Raw genomic sequence first — 22,545 nt, forward strand, 5'->3', positions numbered from 1 at the left:
CACCACCTCTCCTTTAACCAATCCATCTACCAGCCATGCCTGAAAGCCACCCAGATTTAACTTTTCACCACCTTGATTCAAGAATTTGTCAGTTTCTACCAGGCGGTTAATAGTACCAGTCAACCATTTCCTGACTGATGCATGAGTGCCATCTAGGCGTGAGTGGAGGTAACTGCAGGCCGCAGCGGGCAAACGTGTCACCATGAGGTCTTGTCTACATCTTTCTAGAGTTCATGCAGAGAAACCAGGAGGGACTACGTTAGAATCTTCATTACAAGACTCTATACCAGGCATTATATCTAGCAAATCAGGCAAATATGGGTTCTGCTTTTGAAGACTTGGTTACACAATACTGGAAAAAGAAGTTAACAAGTCTAATTTCCATCACCTCAAGATCATATGCACTGCAATCACTAAATGCCCCAGAATGTTAAGGGAGTGAGAATCGAGATGAAGACAGGTTGTTTCCCAAACAGTCTCTGCCACTGAGTTTCTGGTTAAAGCCGAGCAAACGACGTCAGTCTGGTCCTCAGTCCTCTTGACACCGTCTTCTCAATATCCTCAACGAGGATGCCGGGAGTGTGACATAAGCCATTCTTACAGGCCCGGTTCTAGAATATAACACCGCACTTCCACCTGACAGCTTTGAATAGCTGCTATTTCCTTTCAACCTGGCAGATGGAACAGCATATAAAGAATAAATTATCTTCAGACCCTTTGGAGGTAACGAAGGGAGGTGATAAGTGCATGCTCATTGCCCCCATCTCCCTTTTTTCTTAACAGAACCCTGACAATGTTTGTGTTGGCAATGTCCATGTCATGTCTGGCTAATGGTATGTAACTAGAAGTCAACTTAGTGGAGCTGCTGGGAAAGCTGTTGTTGGAGGAAAAGACATAGACTCAGTTGACAAGTACCCTCAGCCCTTCTTCCTGCCTGGGACATGGACTCAGTGGAAGAGAGAGCCAAACTGTACTCATGAGAATATGCAGTCACATGCTAAAGAGAGTAGAACAAGATACTAGAAGGAACCTGGGTCCTTGACAAATTGCAAGAGCATCTTCCTTAGCCCAGGGCCTCTTCCTCTGGAGTTGCTGTTCCACGGGAAAAACAAACCTTCATTTGGCTAAGCCACTATTGTTGAGTTTTTGTTACAAGCAGAAAATCATGACTAACTGACACAACAACTCAGATTTTGTCATCCATTTTCTCATTCAATGATTACTAGAGTATATGCCTGTAACTATGTGTCAGTAACCGTGCCAGATACTAAAAGGGTCCAACCTTGGGGCATTCATAATCTAGCAAGATGAGTTCTATGGCAGTATAACTCATCAGAAGGCACCAGAGGGAAGGGAGGTGGTCACAGAAGTCTCCCCATGGTGACTCCTTAGTTGTGTATTCAAGAATTAGCTTGGGAAATTACTAGGAATTAACCTGGTAAAGAAGGGGAAAGAGGGCTATAGCACACGCTATAGTTTGCCAACCCAGTGGGCATCTTCCCTTCCTCTGTGCTGACAGTGCCTTGGTTTTCATTGCAGTGTCCTCCCTTCCCTCCTTCCCTCTCCCTCACAACTTCCTTAAATCCCTTCGCCAGTGACTGGTTTAGGAATGGGCATGAGACTCAGTTCTCACTAATGAGACAATAGGCAAATTCTGCTATGAAGGTGTCTAGAAAAGCTTCCTTCAGTCTTAAAAAAAGGACACACAAGGAAGAACGGGCTCTTCTTTCTTCTGCTGGACTTCACGTCTGCCTGAGATGCTTAGACTTATGGAAGATATCCTGAAAATGAGGGAAGTGAGCCTGAGGAGACCAAGCAGAGTTTAGCAAAGTGGAAGGATGAAGGGAACCTTGTCCTCAATGGCACCACTGAATTGCTGCATTAATCAACCCAAGAACCAGTAGGCGCCCAGGGTTGTTATACGAGTTAATAAATCCTCTTAGTGTGTAAGTCTTTTGGATTGGATTTTCTGTTACCTCCAGCCACAACTATCCAGTTACAAAGGCATTCTAGGCAGAAGCAGCAGCATATACTAAAGTGAGAGATCTGACAGAAGATGACCTGTTTTAAGAGCTAGAGGTATTAAAGACTAGCATCTATGGTGAAAGAGTCATTTGGTGAAATGATACTGCAAAATTAAGCAGAGATCTAAAGACCATGGATGAACTATTGGAAATTTTTTAGCAGGGGAGTGATACATTTAGATTCATACTTTAGAAGATGACACTGGCCATTCTGTATAAGGAGGCGCAACACTAGAGACAGGAAGACCATTAAAACGGCTGCTTTACTTATCTACACCAGCTATGACAAGGGCTTGACGAAAGGAAGTGATAATGAGAAGGAAGATGAAAACTAAAATATAGAAACCTACTAAGGAGGTAGTTTCCTTGGGACCTTATCACCACTAGATGTGGTGGGCGAAAGAAAGCGGAAGTGAGGATGACATTCACATTTCTGGCCTAGGTAAGTAGTTGGGGGTTGTTCATAGAGATACAAGAGAAAGCATCTATGATAGTAAGGTTATCTTCTTTGGAGGGAGTTGGAGGGAATGATAAGAACATATTTCAACTGTCTTGAGCTTTGGGGTCCCTGTTGGACATCTAGGTAGGCCTATCCAGCATGCAGTTGCTAAAGGGAGTAAAGTATAGACTGGTCTCCATGATCAAGCTCAGCAAAATTTCCCCACACTTCACATTTTGATGCACAAGGGAAACACAATATCACAAGGAGCCCATGCACTGTCGTGGGTAATATTTGACATTTGAATCCTACAACCTTGAAAAGAACTTTCTGAGGCTTTAACCATGAAGCTAAATCATCACTTCCTCCCAGTCAGCCAAAACAATGATCCCGACCAATCTTTTGAAGTTTAGACTTGGATATCGGGCTGCCTACTTGCTATCACCAGTGGAAATGATTGGGAGGATCATCTGAGAAAGTAGAGAACCTCCTGCTGATCAATCTGATGGGGATCAGAAGATGAACTCTGGGGGCGCTGTTGTAAATGTGACACACCTGCACTATGTGGTTGTGAGGTCAGGGTATATCCTGGTGAAGAATGAACAGATCATATGATGCCAGTAGCTCCAGATGAACAGTGTGGCTTTCTATAGTTGGCTGAATAACAGACTGATTGGTTCATTCAAATATCTTTTGAGTAAGCACTATGTGCTGACTCGCTGTGCCAGTCAGAGGATCAAAGATGAGTAAGACAAGCTTGGTCACCAGCTCAAGATGTTTCTGGGCATCCATGGGGAGGCAGACATGTATATCAAAAGGAGCAATAAAGAATTACAGGGGTCTTGATTGAAGTCTATTTGGGGCACAACAGGGGGAGGCATCCACCCTCTCCTGGGACCAAGAGTAATAGTGTTTCAGAGGAAATGACATCTAAGCTGAGTCTTGATATTTGCCATTTGTATAGAAAAGAAGAAACACTCCAGGCAGAAGAAAGAGGGACAAAGCCCAGAGCCATAAAACAGACGCATGGCCTATTCAGAGAGCTGTACCTGGCTTGGTGTGGTTGGAGTGTATGCTTTCAGAGTGGAGAGGTAGGCAGGGTCAGATCAAGGCGCATACTGAATGCCATGCGAGGGAGTTTGCACTTTATCTGTGAACGATGGGGATAGGCATAGTGGGCACAGAAGCAAGGAGGAATTCACTTTGATTTATATTTGTAAGTCTCTCTGGTAGCAAAGTATAAGCGTAAGTGAAAGACAATAAAAAAAAAAGAGGCAGGAAGACCAGTTATGAGACCCATGCATGCGATAGTCCACAGAACAAATGACTTAAGACCTGAAATGAAGCTATGGCGTCAAGAGGGCAAGGGAGGGGGAGACACAGGAGAATTCGAGGATGCAGAACGGACAGAACTTGGTCACCACTAAATTGGGGAGGCAAGAATGAGGAAGGCATCCAGCTGGTCTGGCTGATCCGACTCGGGAGACAAGTAGAATGGAGATGCCCCTTGCCAAAATCAAAAACATGAGAGGATGAGCAATGTGGGAGGGAAAAATAGAGTTCAGATTTGATCATCTTGAGCATTTCCAAGTGGAAATGCATAGTAGTGAACAGGTGTGAGTGTGGAGCTCAGGAGGGAGGCCTGGCTACAGAGGACACATTGATTCTCCTGGTAAATTTCTGTCTTCTGACCAAGAAGTAATTCAACAAATGACTAGATAAGCTAAGAATGTCACTTGTGGCCACAGAAGAGATGGTATCAGTCTAGGACACTTCAGACTAATTTAGTGCTTTAAACTCTCTGTTGAATTCTTTAGAAAGACTGATTCCCAGTATCTCAGACGGAAAGGGAGCCAGAGGTGATCCTGTCCAAATCTGCACTCAATTTCACACCCCTTCCCTAGCACCAGTTCATCAGTTTGTCCACAGGCTGCCAGTACATCTCTCCTTCCACTGCTCATCACATGTTTACTAGGCATTCACACCATTTTTAACAGGATAGGTATCACCACATGAAATGGGCCATTCTATTGTTGGAAAGTTCTATTTCTTAGGAACTTTTAAAAATGTTGACAAAAGGTCCATTATCTCAGCAAGTACCGCCCCAGCCTTGGATAATCATAGGAGACAGAATTCCAATTGAGAAAAAGCGTCTGATCTTTGAGCAATCCACACAACAAAAGGGATGTGCGGCAGTCTTTACTTCTAGGATTTGCCTCAGGCTCCTTCTGCTAAAAAATAAAATAAAATAGAAGCATTTGAAGAGTATTTGCTATGCAGCTTTCATTCTGAAATTACATTTGTCCATTGTGTTTTAATTCAATACAGAGCTTAACAGTTTAAGCAACGCTCGCTGCACACGGGGATGGGATAGGATAGAGCGTTGAACTTGGCACCTTTTACGCTTTTCCAAAGCAGAGGAGAGAAGTGTTCACAAGTGATCTGGGATGCTGCAGTTCTGCAAATGCCCAGCAGGGGGACCTGGCAGTGTCAAAGTACAATTTCTGGGGTTGGGGATTTTTTTGCCTCTGAACCGAACATGTACTTTCAAAGGACTGTTTCAATGTTTCCTCTTTGCAAAATTTAATGTTCTCCCTCCTCACCCTGAATTCCAAGATACACTGTATCCAAGCAATATAAGAGAAGTGTTCACATATAGAAGGAAGAGATCTGTTTTTCTCCTAACGACAGGTTGAAGCCCCGTCAAGCAGAGCAAGTCAAGTAAAGAGACAGGCAGGCAGAGAGGACAGCTTCGTCCTTTGGACACCAACAGTATTTATGAGCAGCGAGAGCAGCCCAGGGAGGCCAGGCAAGGAAGGGGGAAAGACACAACAGGCGGCAGAGCCCATTCCAGTCTCCCCGAAAAGAAGTGCTTTCAGTACAGAAAGGAAAACAGCAACTCTTTCACTCTTTCCCCTCCAATTTTGTATTTTGAAGGATTACAAACCTAAAGAAAAAATTGCAAGAATAGTTCAATAAACATCCTAGATTCAACGAACAGTCTTCGCAGTTGGACTTTCTCTCTCTGCTCCTCTCTCCTTCTCCTCTGAATTCACCAATTCTATCAACATTTCTCAAGCACCTAAGCTGGTCAGTCTGTCCTCAGGGCTCATTGTTTATCAGAGAGGTCAGATGTGTAAACAAATAACGACACAGACAATCTAATGAGAACAAAAAGGGTGTCAAGACAAGGTACACAGCACAAGAGCAATGATGCGCCCTCCCCACCCCCGAGTCAGGGAATGCTTTCCAGAGGCGACCTATGAGGCGGGAGAGGAAGAAAAGGACGTCAGGCAAAGGGAACAGGGTAGAAGGGCAAGGAAGAATCAAGAGGCTTGTGTCCAGGGTCTGAATAAAGTTTTGTTTGTCCTGTTTCTAATCTTCTGCTTCCATCTCCTCCTTTTAGACAGCAACAAGAGTTAACTGCTATGGCGTGCTTACTAAGCAGCGCCAGGCATTGTGCTGACAGTCTTACACGCATCTTCTCATTTAATCGTCACATCGTTGCCAGGTCAGTAACCATTATCATCACCACTTTACAGAAGTGGGAAATGAGGCTCAGAAAAGTCAAGAAATTTAACAAAGGAGACCCAGCTCATAAATGGTAGAATAAATAATCACTTCTGCACTTTGTTCTATCTTCTTTTTTTAAAAAAAATAGCTTATATTTCTTTACTTTTTTCTTTTCTTGAGGAAGATTGGTCCTGAGCTAACATCTGTTGCCAATCTTCCTCTTTTTATTTTTCTCCCCAAAGCCCCAGTACATAGTTGTATATCCTAGTTGCAAGTCATTCCAGTTCCTCTGTGTGGGGTGCTGCCTCAGCATGGCTTGATGAACAGTGTGTAGGTCTGTGCCCAGGTCCGAACAGGTGACTCCTGGACCACCGAAGTAGAGTGCATGAACTTCACCACTCAGCCACGGGACTGACTCCTGTTTTATTTTCTTTAACCCCTACAGGCAAAAACACTCTCCCCAAAGACACGTGGCACTTCCATCCCTTTCTTGCCAAGGGAGCCACGCAGTAGCTTTCTCAATCCCAGTGCCTTTTCAGGCACCATGGATCCCTGCATCTGAGTCTCACACAATCCACATTTTCTGTTCCTCTCAGGACATGGCTCCTGTTGCTCACTGTTCCCTGAATCCAGTTACAATCTCCTGGACAACTTCTGCATCTGGTCCCCATCTGTCTTTACTATCCCTGCAAAAGAGCCCCCGACACATCACCACACCACCACCACCACTACCACCTCCAGCACCGCCATTTATTGTTCATAATGTACCCCACACTGAACTCAGATCTTTATACACAAAGTGATGTCTCATTTTTAATTCTCCCAAAACTGTATGACATGGTCTCACTGTCTGTAATTTACATTTAAGAGGATTGAGTCTCAGATAAATTATATGACTTGCTCAAGGTAATGTGGTTAATGAATTCACACCCATGCCTGTTTGGGAAAGAACCACAGAGGGCTGAACTGGACAAAAGACAGGGATTTGGAGCTAAGTCTGAAGGTACTTTGTGCGTCCACATACAGTTGCCTCCAAGTATTATTTACAGTTCTTGGTGTTGTCATCATGGAGAGATCACCCTTCTAATTCAAGTTTTCCCCAGTTATTTCCCCCATTACTCCACTTCCATTTATTTTAATTTTGGCCTATTTAGTCTATCACCAACCCTGAATTAAACAATAATTTCCGATTTCTTTAGGACATGTAATTTCAATACTGAACACTAGATGTCACTATTAACCAGTTCTACAAAACCACCTTTCGTAAGCAATAGGAAAAAGTCATTGCCAAGAAGTATTAAAGTCACATTTACTCGATATTGTGCTACATAATCTATACAGGCTGGAATATAGCAATAAGATAGAGCCCTCCATTTACAAAATATTGCATGTTCTCTAGCCTCACTCAGAGTGTCGCGGACTAATTGCCCAGAGGAACTCAAGGGAGGTTTCGGAAGCACTTAACTGTTTCTCCAAATTGTTTTTTCTTTTTCTGTTAAGAAACGCAATCACCAACCACCCTGAGCCAGCCAGAGCCCCACCGCAAGAGCAGAACCTGCGCCATGAGCTGAGAGATGACCTAAAGTCGCCCTTTGTTTCATTTTAATACTACAATCTCTGCCCCAGGAGGAGCCTAAAGCCTTATTATTATAACATGCAATGTACGTCTGGAAGCATATTTTCCAACTGAGCCTGTGCAAGTGAATACCCACCTCTCCCTTTTGAATATTCATTCCCCATCTAAAGTAAAATGCCTCTGCTTTCTCCTGCTCGGGGAGCCACAGCTCTGGGAAATAATTTCCCGTGGGCTCCCTATTTGTGTGACAACTACTTCTGGTGAAGGCTCTGATTTCAACTCACTGAGAAGCAGACCCTCTTTGGCTAGGTAACAAGAAGAGCTCAAATCTATCCCCCCCCCACCACCACCACCACCAAAAAAGGATATTTTTCCCAAAGTGAGAAAATAATAGCAAAAACATACCCAAATGATACAAAGATCTTTCACCCAGAAGAAACCCATTACAGCTCCCACAAGGGAGACAAACACTCTAAGGTTTTTTTCAAGTACAGTTTTAAGAAAACAAGACTAGTATTCAGAAACCTAATGTTTGAATCCAAGATCTTCTTACACATATGATTATATTCAGTCCCTTTAAATGACAATCATGCCATTACTTATCTTCCTTCTTTAGCCCTTTTGGGTGAGTCTGGAGGAAGGGTAAAGAAGAATCTTTTCTCCCAGCACCGTCTCAAGATTTGGTTAGGAGACCAGGTCTGTAATATCCTTAAATGCAACAATGAATAGCATTTTGCTGAGAATTGTGAAAATAAAACACAAGAAAAATAAGTAGGAAAAAGAGTAAATTTCAAACCATCAGGAGATGAGTTGATAAACTTTAAGAAATTGACAGGATTCGTATAAAATAAAACTTGTGGAGGGCTGGCCTGGTGGTGTAGTGGTTAAGTTCACATGCTCTGCTTCGGTGGCCCAGGGTTTGCCGGTTCAGATCCTGGGCACGGACCTAAGCATCAAGCCATGCCGTGGCAGACGTCTCACATATAAAGTGGAGGAAGATGGGCATGGACGTCAGCTCAGGGCCAATCTTCCTCAGCAAAAAGAGGGGGATTGGTGGCGGATGTTAGCTCAGGGTTAATCTTCCTCAAAAAAATAAAAAGGAAGAAAATAAATAAATAAATAAAACTTGTGGAAGACATTACCTAGTTACTGAATGACAGAACAAGGCATCTCAAGAGCTGGGCTGCTCATAGGAGTCAGGATTTTTTTTTCCCTGTCAAATCTGGTTGTTCTAAAAGCAAATAGTTGCTAGAACTTTTATTCTGTATTTTTCGATAAATCTTCTAATTCTTTGGGTTTGGGTTTTTGTTTTTTTTTTTTTTAACGTTTCCCCTAACCGTCCATGCATGAGATTTTGATCTGGCCTCCCAAGGTTTTGTCATCTAGAGTACTTTTCTTGATTGCAACTTCTGCTATTCCAGTGCTAAAAGTCGTGGAATATTCATTTTTCAACCAAGTAAAAATGTATAGTAAACATGAAGTCTTGCTAAGGCCCCTAAACACAGATGGATTTTCCAAATGATAAACAAAAAAACGTTTCCATTTGAAGTCTGTGAGTGCATTAGCTCCACGCAAAGAGCAAGCTTACCTTTCTTAACTTTACACCAAGGTGTTTTATTTCTCTTTCAAAATGTATGTTCCGATATTCATGTATGAATAGATATACAGACTAATGGAATAGAATAGAAAGCTCAAAACACACACATATGTACAGTAATAAAGAGGGAGCCCCAAAATAGTGAGGGAAAGATTTATTCAATTATGGTAAAGACATAACTGGAAAAAAAGTAAAATTGAATCCATACCTCACATATACACTCATGAGGTATAATTCCAAATGGATTAATATAAAATGTAAAAATGTAGAGTCATAAATTACTGTAAGAAGACATAGGAGAACCTTTTTTAACTTCAAAGTGTAGAAGGTCTTTCTATGGCACAAAAACTGGAATCGTGAAAGAGAAAATTGCTAAATTCACCATTTAAAAAATTTAAAACTTCTTCATGGCAAAAAATAAACAAAACCCCATGAGCAAAGGCATAAGTCAAAAGGCTACCTGAAAAAAAAAAAACCCTGCAATTTATATCATAAAAAATCTCTTTCATGTATGAAAAACTCCTACATATTAAGAAAAAAGATCAACAACCCAATAGAAAAACAGATCACAGAAAAGGAATGTAAATGGCTCCCAGGTCAGGAGGCCACTGTGGGGGCTAGGACAACAGTAGGCAGGTGAGGTGCCAAAGGCACAAAATTTAAGGACACCCTGAGCATTTAATTTAATGAAGTGCCTCCTTAAATTCTGCATCCAAGGCACCTCACTCACCCTACTCCAAGCCCTGAACGGTTCTTAAACACGTGAAAAGATGCTCAATCTCACTCAAGTGCAAATGAAAACTACTCAAGATACCATTTCTCACTTATCAGCTTGGCAAAAAGCCAAATGTTGGACGACTCACCACCCTCAGACATTGCTGGTGGGAGTGTTAGTTGTCTCAACCACTCTGGAGAGTAATTTGCCACCCATTAGGCATGAAAATCACAAAGACATATGGACTCTTGACTGCTTCTAAGACTTCATCCTACAGATACCTGCAAACATGTAAAATGACCTAGGCACAAGCGTATTTATAGCAGCATTGCTGGTAATGATAAAAGACTGGATACAAAGTAAATGTACATCACAGTTAAATAAGTTATGGCTAATTCATACAGCACAGTACTACACAACTGTGAAATGAAGGAGGATGTTCTTTAGATATTGAAATGGAAAGTTCCAATGTATGTTAAGTGAAAAAAGCAAAGTCCAGAGCCATGTGTGTAATATGCTACCATATGTGTAAAAACAAGGGAAAAATAACATAATATGAATGGGCGTATAGGTGCATAAAAATATCTGCCATAAAAAAGAAACTATCAGGGGTCGGCCCCGTGGCAGAGTGGTTAAGTTCACGCACTCTGCTTCAGCGGCCAAGGGTTTCACCGGTTTGGAGCTTGAGTGCGCAGACATGGCACCACTCATCAGGCCATGTTGAGGCAGGGTCCCACATGCCACAACTAGAAGGACCCACAACTAAAATATACAACTATGTAGTGGGGGACTTGGGGAGAAAAAGCAGAAAAAAAAAGAAGATTGGCAACAGTTGTTAGCTCAGGTGCCAATCTTTAAAAAAAAAAAGAAAAGAAACTATCAAAGAGTGGTTATTTCCTACTGGGGAATGGGAAACTGCGTGGATTGGGGACAGGGGATCATGCTTTTTGATGTTTGAATGACATAAATATATTAGCTAGGGGCCAGCCCAGTGGCACAGCGGTTAAGTGCGCATGTTCCGCTTCAGCAACCCGGGGTTCGCCGGTTCGGTTCCCGGGTGCGGACATGGCACTGCTTGTCAAGCCATGCTGTGGCAAGTGTCCCACATATAAAGTAGAGGAAGATGGGCATGGATGTGAGCTCAGGGCCAGTCTTCCTCAGCAAAGAGAGAAGGATTGGCAGCAGATGTTTGCTCAGGGCTAATCTTCCTCAAAAAAATAAAAAATAAATAAAAAAGAAAATTAAAAAGTATATACATTGGAGCCGGTCCATGGCCAAGTGATTAAGTTCGCACGCTCTGCTTCAGCTGCCCAGGGTTTCGCTGGTTTGGATTCTGGGTGCAGACATGGCACGTCCCGTCAGGCCATGTTGAGGCAGCGTCCCACATGCCACAACTAGGAGGACCCACAACTAAAACTATACAACTATGTACCGGGAGGCTTTGGGGAAAAAGTAAAAAAAAAAAAGAAAAAAGACACTGCTTTAAAATATATATATATACACACATATCATCTATTAAAAATATGAAACAAAAAATTTAAATGTTCTCATCCGGCACTTTTGTCCTCAAGTACCTAGTTCTACCCAAATGCACAACACCTCGGGATATTTTTCTAAGACTTCTCCTATCACACCAGCTGCATTACCCACTACTCGGTTTGACCCGACCTTCGGCAGGAATTTAAACAAGACGCCCAGACGTGGTGTAAGGATGATGGGCTTTTCCCTCATCTTCACTCGGACTTTCAGCCTCTCCTGGAGTCATCATCAGGCTAAGCAGCCCACATTTTTTCTCTTTTCAAAGTCTGATCCTATGTCAATATCACAAGCTAAGAACACGAGCTGACTCAGCAAGAATGTGCACAGGGATCAAAGGCAAAGGGGCGACTGCTCCCCTTGGCTGGGTTAGTCTGAAGAGAGGCTGCCTGGGGTTTCCATAAGCAGCACAGTTTTCTGCATCCCTGAAATTTTATTACATGCCTTGCGGAACAGGATCTGTAGAGTTGAGCTTGCATACAGTGAAAGTTGCATAACTCCGCAGCGTCTGTACCAGAACAGATCACACTCAGACGGTGCTTCTAGCCGGTGCTTGGTTTAGGGGCAGGGACGAGGGTGGATGGGACAGAGGTGGACTATTTGTCTGGCCCAGGGAGCTCCACTGAAGCTCCCTCTCATTTCTCGGTTACAAATGCCAGTCACCATCCCTGATAATTTAGATACAGCACTTCTTTTAAGTTCCCTTTGGGGCAATGCTCCCATTACTTCCAAAAGCTAGAGAGAAAGGACCCTAAGTTTCTCTCTCTTCTGGCACTCTGGGATAGGAGGGGCCACGGTGGGGGGGAGGGCAGGTGGGAAGCTCTGGACATCGTGCCCCAATCTTACCGAGCAGATCCTCTGTTATCTGTTTTAGTATTAGAGACACTGGCTGACCCCAAAACCTGTTCTCCACCCATTATACCATCCAATTTCCAGGGCAGTCTTTCCGGGCCTAGAGAATGACTTAATGGGGGGCTTCTGTTGCTAAAGCCAGGATGAGTTCAGGAAGATGTGTGGGCACACGGGTGGACTAAGAATGGCACCATCAGGAGGAGGCCAGATTAACCCAAGGGCAGAGGGCAGGAAGAAGGCACAAAATGATCATCTCCATATCTACCAGTTCCTGAGCATGGCATGTGTACTGGGTCCTGGGCAGGAGACTTGGTATATGCCTTCTGCAACCCCCGGGACCTGCATGGTTAGTAAGTAGTGTCACCTCCACTTGTTATCTTGACCCTGCCCTCCTTGGAGGCCTTCTGCTGACACTCCATCTAATAGATGCTTCTCCACCACTGTTCCCTATTTCAATTCCCTATTAACTTCAAAGCGCTCATCAAAATTTGTTATTATTTTGCTTGTTAACTGACTTTCACCTTAGTACTTTCTCCTTTAGATTTTAAGCTCAATGTGGGTATGAACCACATTCATCTTTTCCATTGTTTTATCTCTAATGCCTAGTCCACTGTATTGCAGTGAGCAGTTAAGATTATTGGTTGAATTAATTGATAACTATGTGTATTGCTTGGGCCGTTAATTAATGATTAATTAATAAATCATTAATTAGTATGTATTAATTAAGGAACCTAAGCAGAGTCTTTATTTTAGGTAGTGGTGCCAATGTTTGAGAACAAGAAAAAATCATAGGTAATGGAAAAGAAGTGCCTTTAATCAGGTAAATTTCATCAAGTTTACTTTAGGTTTCAGTTTAAGATTTCAAGAGTTTCTATCTTGTTCTTTTGTTCATTCACTTACACATTTATTGAATAATCTTAATATATTAAGCACTGAGGATACAAGTATGTGTAACACTCATTCCCTCTCCTTTAGGAGCTCAGACACATGTCAAAATAACCGTAACATAATATTAGCATTTTAATAGTCACAGCAGCAAGTACTTTTAGAACACAGTTTGCTTGGGGTGGGAATACGAGAGAGAGTCTAGAAAGCATCATAAAAGCTCAGAATTCAAGCAAAGTAAGAGCTCTCCACCCTCCGTCAAGGCTAAAGCACGCACAGGTCTGGCACAGGGGGAATACTTTACCCAATGCGCTTACTCTCTTGCTTTCACTCAAGTCACAACAGAACTCAAAGTGGAGTCCACAAAATAAAGGCGCTAACCAAAAAGAAAAAAAATGCAACTTAGGGCAAATGGGTAGAGAAACGAGCAGTCTACTTGTTTGGCTCCAGAAAGTACAATAGCAGTTTACAACGGAGGAGAAGGGAAATTTGGCGCCTGAACACACACGAGCGCACAAACAGATGCACACACCCATTATGTCATCCTTCTCAGGCAGAGCAACACACCGGTCCAGGGCTTATCTCTGACCGTTTGGAAACAGTTACCTTGCTGTCATTTATTGAATAATATGAAACTGCTGTCTGCCGATGTGGCCCGATGGAAGCTGAGCGTGTGCCAGCTAGGGGAGGAGGTGTGAGACCCTGCTGCGTGCCGGTGGATGGTGGGCCGTTGGACACGCCTGCACGGCAGGCGATGCCTGGCTAGGGACGAGAGGTGAAGTTTGGTGGGCAGAAGGGGGTCCTTTCCCCTCAACAGAAGGCAGCATGGGAGCGTGCACCCGCACCTTTGCTTAGGTTCTTCCATCATATGCTCTGAAGGGACTCAAGAAATTCAGAGTGAGAAAAATTAAAAACAAGATGAGGGAGACAGGAGCTTGGGGGAGGGCCAAGCACTCTCCCAGATCTTCAAGGCCTTGGGTTCCGGGGACCCTGCCAAGGGGGCTTCACGTCCTTCTTTTATCTGCACTCAACTGCCCATCCCAGCCAAAAATGAGAAAACTCTGTGCTGGATTCAAGACTAATTTCATTTGCTGAAATCCAACATATTGAGTCACTAAGTACCTCGATTCATTTACACATTTATTTTAAGCACCTATTCAAATGGCAGGCATTTTGTTACAGCAAAGTGCCTGGAATGGCTCCCAGTGTGGCTGGGGGGCGGGCAGGGGCGATGGGAGCAAACAGGTACAAGAAGTGGGAACAGAAGAATAGAACAGTCCTCAAGGGGGTCAGCCAGTGGCTTTTGAGCAGAGTCCACTGGTTGGACCAAGAGTGGACACAGAACAGCACTCCAGGCTGACGGGACAGTGTGTACATTCTCATGGAGGGACAACCCTGCAGGCCTGCCAGGTCTGGGAGTAACACGTCCCAGCCTGGCCAGCAGTGGGGGCCCAGGGAGGCCTGGCAGGAGACAAACGATGAAGGGCCTGGACTTAATTCCATAGGCAAAGTGGAGCCACAGATGGAATTTTAGCTAAAGAGAGGTGTGTCCTGATGTGTGTTTTGAAAAGAGACTCTGTTTTGGAAAGAATCAGTGAGGAAAATAAACTCAGAACAGAGGAGAGACCGAAAGCACATGGGTTTCTTCCCAACACATATAAACTACTCTTTCTGTTCTTATTAACAGTATGTCTTAAAAAGCCAATTTTAATAGTTAACCCCCATTGGCACTTAGTTTGTCCACCCCATTTCATCTTCACAAAGGTCCTCTGTAAGGCAGACAAATTAATGAAATAATTTGGTGTGTAGAGTACATAGCACAGTGTCTGGGCCAAGACAGATTCTTAGAAATGGTTCCTTCCTAGCTTGCATCGGCTCCAACACCTTACTCCCTTGCTTTGCGTCAGCCTATTTATTGCAAGGTCCTTCCTCAAGGACTGCTCCTTTACCACCAAAGACTTTTTTTAAGGGGCAGAGCATGGGTCTTGGGGTGATTCTGACTCTTTCAGGATCATTCATGTCTGGAAGCCTGAGGTTTCTGAAAGGCTGGTCTCCAGGGCACGAAGGTTGTTTTTTTCATAGTCTTTACTCCAGTGACCCTGTTCTTTTCAAATGCCTACTATACCTTTGAAGACAAAGTTTCACCTATTTTTATTAAGTTGTGAGCAAATGTAATATATATTCATCAAACTTTGAAAATTCAGAATTTTTTAGTTCAAGTTTAAAGCTGAGATCAAGTGAAAAAAAATCACAGCATAGTTAATATGATGCTTAATGATAGAAATTATTACTGTGCTCTCTGTTAATTAGACACGAGTGCTATTTCATTCCCATAAATGATAATAACGACTGGACAGGGCTGGAAGTGTCTCAGAGACTTCTCTGAAGACTGGCCAGACGTTCCTGTTTGATGTCTAGAGGGAAGGGGTCAGGATGAGGAAGGTGGAATCTCTGGGAGCTTCAGCTACATTCTCTTGCTTTAGGAAAAGACAGGCCCTGAGCTCTTTCCCTTCAAAGTCTATCTACAAGCAGTCCTTAGCCTGAAGTCACACTGAGACCCTCTGGTCCCTGTCAAGAAAGGAACTGAGCAGCACTGAGGGACTGGAGAAGGACCCTCATTTTCTCCAGCCCCCAGCCCAAGGCCGTCTGCATTCCTCCTGCCCTTCTTCCAACTCTTGGATCTAAAACACAGAGGAGCTCCAGCAACAGGGTAAACACAGGCTGGCCGGGGGTGCTCTGCTAGGTGCTGGAACAGTCTTCCAGCGCGCGCTGGGAGGGCCTGGGGCCTTTCTTTGGTTTGGTGTGGGGAGGACGCCCCCTCCATTAGCTACCCTTTTGTGGGTTCAGCTTGCATACTTATTTAATGCTTGTCCCTTTTCATTAATTTTTGTTGCAGGCCTGGGTTTGCTTTCAACATTACGTGGCCAGCAGAGGCTTCCTGGCACTATTTCAGACACAGACACACATCTTAGCAGGAACTGTCCACAAGTCACAGTGCTCTCAGCTGCAAGTCAGCGAGGCAGAGATAGCAATTTGAATTCTGGGCCTCTGACCAAATATTCAGAAAAGGACACTTTCCCCTTTGGAAGTCACAGGGTAAACAGAATGTCAGCCTGGGAAGCAAATGCACTTCTGATTATTTAAACCGAAGTTCGAAAGAGGACGAGGACAGTCAGCGGGTCCAACAACTTCAGTGAGCGAATTTCAGGCAAGGGCACAGAGAGCAAACACGAAGTAACACCAAAGTCGTTCTTGTAACACCAAATTCCTATTAATCTGCTCACGTCCTGGAGAACGCCTGCCTCAGTCTTTTAGCAATTAAGACTGGGTTGCCCTACAGTCTGAATGGTTTTCATCAATTAGTAAGAATCCATACCCACGTCCTCATTAGTGTTTGTTTTTCCTTCCTATCATCAGTTCAGAGACACTTAACGCAGCCCTAAGAAAACATGCTCCCCCAGTGGACAGAGACCACATTTCACCTTCCTTCCAAGTCACTGCACCACTCCATATTTACGTTTCTGATTCTCTGTTAACTAGATTTTAATCAAAGTATCCTTTAAAACTTTGCTGCTCCGAGTATGATCCATGGACCAGCATATCTGTGTCACACAGGAGCTTGTCAGAAAAGCAGATGCTCGGGCCCTTCCCCGGATCTACCAAGTTGGACTCTGCAGTTCTCTGCTGGTTCACACTACAGTGTGAGAATTTGCCTCAAAAGATGAGAATCGCATAAATTTATAATCTACCAAAAAAAAAAGAGAAAATACTTTTGCATAGAAAATTCAAATACGACAGGCCCTAGGTGGGCACAAACAATCACAATGCTAATAAAGGCCAGCATGCTTACTAAGTGCCAGACCTGTTACAAGAGCTTTACGTGGGTTAGTTCGTGGTTCCTCCCTACGACACGAGGTAGGCATCATCCTCCTCATGTTGCAGATTAGGGACAGAGTTACAGAAAGTTTACGTAACTTGTGCAAGATCATGCAGTAAATCAGTGGAAGAGGCAGGATTTGAACCCAAGTAGTTTGGCTTCAGAGGGCATGTTTTTAACCACCACACCACCTCCTGGGAGTATGCACCTATATTCAGGAAATAAAACAGTTGAGTCAGGACCTGAAAGAAAAGGCTAAGCTGCCATAAGGTCCATCACTTCAGGCTTAGCAACATTTAGAAGCAGAGCCATTTGAGCTGGACACCACAAAACTCTAACAGAACTCCTTTGGGTATTAACTGAGGATGGCGAGGCTCAGAGAGGATGAGTGAAACCCAGTGGTTTCTCCAAAGGACTGGAAAATTGGAGGCCAGATAGGTGTCAGCCTCCCGCGTGCTTCCCATCATGCTCTCTCTGTCTTCCATACCATGTCCTAATTCTTTGAGGTTTTGCTTTTCCAAAGACACCTCACACGCATCACATATCAAATGACGGCTGATTTCATTCGAAATCTGAGAATAGCCCTGCTGCTTTGATAAGCTATTTTGTATTCTATTTGAAACCTCCTCATTAAAACAAGGCCAGAGGAGGAAGGTTTTGCTTATAAATCACACTTGATTAGCTCTAACACTACACATTGTGGCGATTTACATTCGAAGTATAACAGGAACTTTCAGATGTGATAGCCAAGACCTCTTCCTTGGATGAAACTCAGTCCTGCCAGCTGTTCAGTGTTAATTAAGACAGAATCTTAGTCTGGGCTCCAAAGAGTCATTTACCTGCTAGAGTCTCAGCTCCACTGTTACATTCACAGATGAAAGGAGGGTGGTGGCCCAGGCCCAAATTAATGTGGTAATGGAATCCGTGCCATCTCATCGAAGATGACTATTTTCAACTAAATGCCTCTTTCTGTCAAAGGTTAGCATCCCACAAGGATTCTCTTAAGCCCAGAATGTTTGCGAATGCAGGGCGGGGTGTTCCTGGAACAGACTTCAGAAGTCCAAGGAGGCTGCAAGCTCTTCCTGTTTAAAGAACAACTTCTGCTATAAAAGGCACCAGACAACTTTCATTTGGAAGCCTGCCCCATCTGGTGGGAGGCACGATAAAATACGCCATGCTCTTAAAATGCCACCCTCACGACGCCAACCGTTTCTTGCCTGATCCGGCAGTGCCCTTTGCATAACCTCCACTTCAGAGGTAAGGAAGGAGCTCCAGACCCAAGGAGGAAAGATCGCTGTGTCCCTTCTGAAGCACGTGATGTAAACATAAACCACTTGACTGACGTGCCAGAGGGAGGCATGGAGACTTCCCAAGATCAAAAGCACAGAGTGGACAAAGCTGCCCTGTCTTCGCCCACTTCTCCCAGAGCTCACGGTTCAAGGGGGACCACGGACTGGGGGTAGCAGGTCACAGCCCGGCAAGCAATAGATTCACAGTCACAGATCGAACACCCAAGAATCCACTCCAGATAGCCAAGCCCAGGGGTACTTACCTTGCACTGCCCAGACACGCAGATGGCCGTGCCGTTCTGGTCGCAGGGGGTACCATCAATGACCTTCTCAGCTTGCCGTACGTAGAAGCGGTAGCCCATTGCCTGGCAGTTCAATTCACACTTCCGATTGCCCTTTACTAGCCACAAAAAAAAGTCAATCAGCATCTTTTTCTTCTTGTACTTTTTATTGAAATAAAGTTCACATAACATAAAATTAACCATTTTAAGCAAAGAGTACGATTCAGTGGTTTTTAGTACATTCACAATGTTGTACAACCATTACCACTAACTAATTCCAGAATGTTTCCATCACCCGAATAAGAAACCCTGGGCCTGTTAGCTGTCACTTCCAATTCCTTCCTCCCTCCAGACCTTAGCAGCCACCAATCCATTTTCTGTCTCTATAGATTTGCCTAGATGTTTCATAATCACACACTTTTTAAAACTGCATGAAAGTTATTCGATCTCTCCAGATCTGACGGTAGAAGGAGGAAGCTGTATCCTCATCTGCTGGCACAGAGGAGAGATTTGATGCTGAGTGACTATTACAAAGGAACTCTTAAAGAATCTCACAATGCAAATAATAGAGTCTACCCTTAGACATCCTCCTATGCTTTGCCAGAGTCAAAATTATATTTTATATATCAGCAATCACAGTGAGTACACAACTTTTATGTTCTGCTTTTTTTTTTTTTTTTTACTTAAAATCTACACAGTTACATCATCTTTATGCCCTTTTCAATGGCTGCCGTTTCCTGTAATAATTCCTGCATCATGAGATATTTAAGTGATTTCCCCATCACCTCAGGTTGAAGTCCAAAGTCCTATGCAAGGGATCAAACATCTTTCAAGAGATGAACTTCACCTACTTTTATAGTCTCATTTCCTATTGTTCGTCCTTACATCCACATTCTATACCCAATTAAGCACTTCCTCTGTTCAGCCATTGCTCAGGTGGTCCTTCCGTCTTTCCTTCACTTGGCTAGCACCCATTTGTACTTCTGTTTTAGTTCCCAGGTCACCTCCTCTGGGAAGCCCTCCAGGATCTTGATGTCACCTATATATCCACCCATCACAGGGCAATCTGGCCTCTTCCACTACAGGATTCATCAAGCTTCATGGAAGCATGGTCTTGAAGGACCACAGGGTATGACTGTCTGATTCACTTTTGGATCCCCAGCACCTAGTACAGAGCTGTGCACACAGCAAATGGTTAACAAATCCCTGAAGAATAAAAGGAGGGAGGGATAAATGAATATTAGCCCTTTTCTTTTTTTTTTTGCCTTTCTCTCCCCTCTCCACGTGAGATGTATTCCCCTACCTCAGAGTCTTTCTCTATATTTCTATCACTTCACACAGAGCCTGGCATACAGTTGGTGCTCAATAAATGCTAAATTAATTATTGCTACAACTAATATCTTCAGAGCAATTTAGTTGCCTCCAAAATATGAATGAGAAAAATTTTCAGGCAAGATATATTTCCATACCCAAAAGAGAGAGACAAGCCAAGTACACGTTTTTTTTTTTTAACTGCTTTTGGAGACAAGACTAATGCTATGCTCAGCCATGGACAATGTGTTCCAGGGTCATGCCTTTGTCTGAAAATCTGATTACTGGATTGGATAATACTGACTTTTTCCTACACAACACAATCTATCATATTTTCCCTAGTGCGGCTGCCTGACTGTCATAGCCATGAACTTCCTTCCACTCCAAGGCCATTGAAAACCGCTAACAGGAAACAATGTGTGGCCTCTGGGACCACACAGTTTACAGAAGATTGAATCTTCTATGTCCTCTGAGCTCTATCTTAAAGTCAAGAGACTTGGTTTCCTACCTTGGCTTCCCAAAAGATCTAAGAGGTGAGCTTGGAAAAATCCCAGAAGACCAAAGATGGAAGAACCTTTGGGAATCATCTAAAACCAAACCATTGTTTTATAGATTAAAGACAACACCACAACCACAACAGGCCTAAGAAAGGAAGCAACAAGTTAGAGGTTAACTTAGCCTCCTACAACTTGCTTTCCCATGTCATCTATCCAGAATCTGTTTCCTCTCTTCCCAGCTCCCCACTTTCTGAAGTGTGAGCAGGAACTCTCCAGGTGCACTGCATTTTCAGTAATAAAGTGTCTCCAAGGCAGCTGCACCTGGGGCCAGGGCTTTGAGCTCTCACTTCTCTTGGCTTCCCCCCGACTCCTTCTCTCCTTTGGGATACTATCTTTGGCAGCCACAATTTTATTTCTCTTGCAACCACACGATAGAAGAACATCCTGAGAACCAAAAACATGGCTAAATGAGGTAATTATGGCAGAATCTCCAAATGGCTGCATGAAAATAGCCCAGAGGAATGGCCGAAGTCTGGGCTCCTCCTTCCTGTGGCCCAAACCAGCCACTAGGTCTGACTCTCTGCCTGTGTGGCTCAGAAAGCGTCCCTGCCTTTTCACACTTGCAACAAAGAACAAGGGAGATCCTTGGAGGTATCTGAAACCTGCAGACAAGTGACCACCTAACAAAATTGCCTAGAATCCTGCTGCCTTAGCAAGACTCAACCTAGTGCTCCTCATAAAATTACATGAGGACTGGGCTGGCTCTGTGGCCGAGTGGTTAAGTTCGCGCGCTCTGCTGCAGGCGGCCCAGTGTTTCGCTGGTTCCAATCCTGGGCGCAGGCGGCCCAGTGTTTCGCTGGTTCCAATCCTGGGCGCGGACATGGCACTGCTCATCAAGCCACACTGAGGCAGCGTCCCACATGCCACAACTAGAAGGACCCACAACGAAGAATATACAACTATGTACCGGGGGGCTTTGGGGAGAAAAAGGAAAAAATTTTTAAAATCTAAAAAAAAAAAAAAATTACATGAGGACTGATTTCTCTAGGCCCTGCATATACTCCTGAAGCATTTTAAAAGTCTATATAAAAATACATTTGCAGGGCTTCAGTTTAAGGTTTTTCCATGCATAGTGACTTCATCCTCCCCCCTTTTTTTTCTTTAAATAGAATTACAATTCTGATGCCAAGAGTTCCTTCCCTAAGCAAATTTTGTCACGGTTTTATCAATGCAGGGAGAGAGGGAAAACAGAAGAGTGGCCATGAGCTGGGAGCGATGGGACAAGAGCAAAGGGCTACATCCTTCTCCTCCCTGCTTATCTCCCTCTTATCTCTCTCTCTCTCTCTTTGTTCTCATTTGCCTCCTGCATGTCCGCCCCACCTCCAAAGGGAACACCTTTACGTTCCACACAGGAGGTAGTGATTCTCAGAGTGGTCCTGGGACCAGAAGCATCAGCATCACCTGGCAACTTGTTGAAAATGCAAATTCTTGGGCCTCACCTCTGGGTCCTAAACCAGAAACTCAAATACATGTTAAATATTTGTATCATTCATTGAACTCTGGATCCTTGGAAAACCCGTTGATGCAGGAGTTAAGACATTTTTAAGAGATAAGGGACAAAGAAGATAGAAAAGGAGTTAACAGTGAAACAATTTTGGAAGGTGGGATGCAGAAGGACCCATGGAAATGACTTAGCAGACCCAAGAAAACTGATCCTAAGCAGGAATTGAAGCAACCAAGCTACCTAGTATTGTAGTGCCTCCAAAAGGTAACTTTGGAAACAGGGGAGAAAGCAGGCCTAAAAACAGAAAAATTATCTGTAAGGGTGTTTAAGAAGTAGTTAGAAGTTCCACTTTCCAGAATGGTTAGCTAAAACTCTTTGAAAATTGACTCCTTCATAAAAGCAATGAGAATACTGGCAAAAGACAGTTGGATTGGCTATACTAGTAACAGAAAAAATAGACTTTAAGACAAAAATTGTTACTAGAGACAAATAAGAGCATTTTATAATGATAAAAGGGTCAATCCATCAGGAAGACAACATGAAGCCCCAAAATACATGAAGTTAAAATCTGACAGAATTGAAAGGAGAAATAGACAACTCAACAATAATAGTTTGAAACGTTGATACCCACTTTCAATAATGGATAGAA

General features: G+C 43.6%; 1 protein-coding gene across 4 annotated transcripts in view; it reads right to left on the reverse strand.

The window, feature by feature from the left end:
- The window catches only part of THSD4 (thrombospondin type 1 domain containing 4), a 551,036-nt gene that overhangs the window by 282,929 nt on the left and 245,562 nt on the right, over positions 1–22,545 (reverse strand). For all 4 annotated transcript variants that reach the window (XM_023654473.2, XM_070234557.1, XM_023654479.2 and 1 more), the window contains one exon: positions 18,567–18,703. In XM_023654473.2, the coding sequence (XP_023510241.1) occupies positions 18,567–18,703 (137 nt within the window). The remainder of the gene's footprint in view (positions 1–18,566; positions 18,704–22,545) is intronic.

Source organism: Equus caballus, chromosome 1, assembly GCF_041296265.1.
Source record: "Equus caballus isolate H_3958 breed thoroughbred chromosome 1, TB-T2T, whole genome shotgun sequence".
Classification (NCBI taxonomy): Eukaryota; Metazoa; Chordata; class Mammalia; order Perissodactyla; family Equidae; genus Equus; species Equus caballus.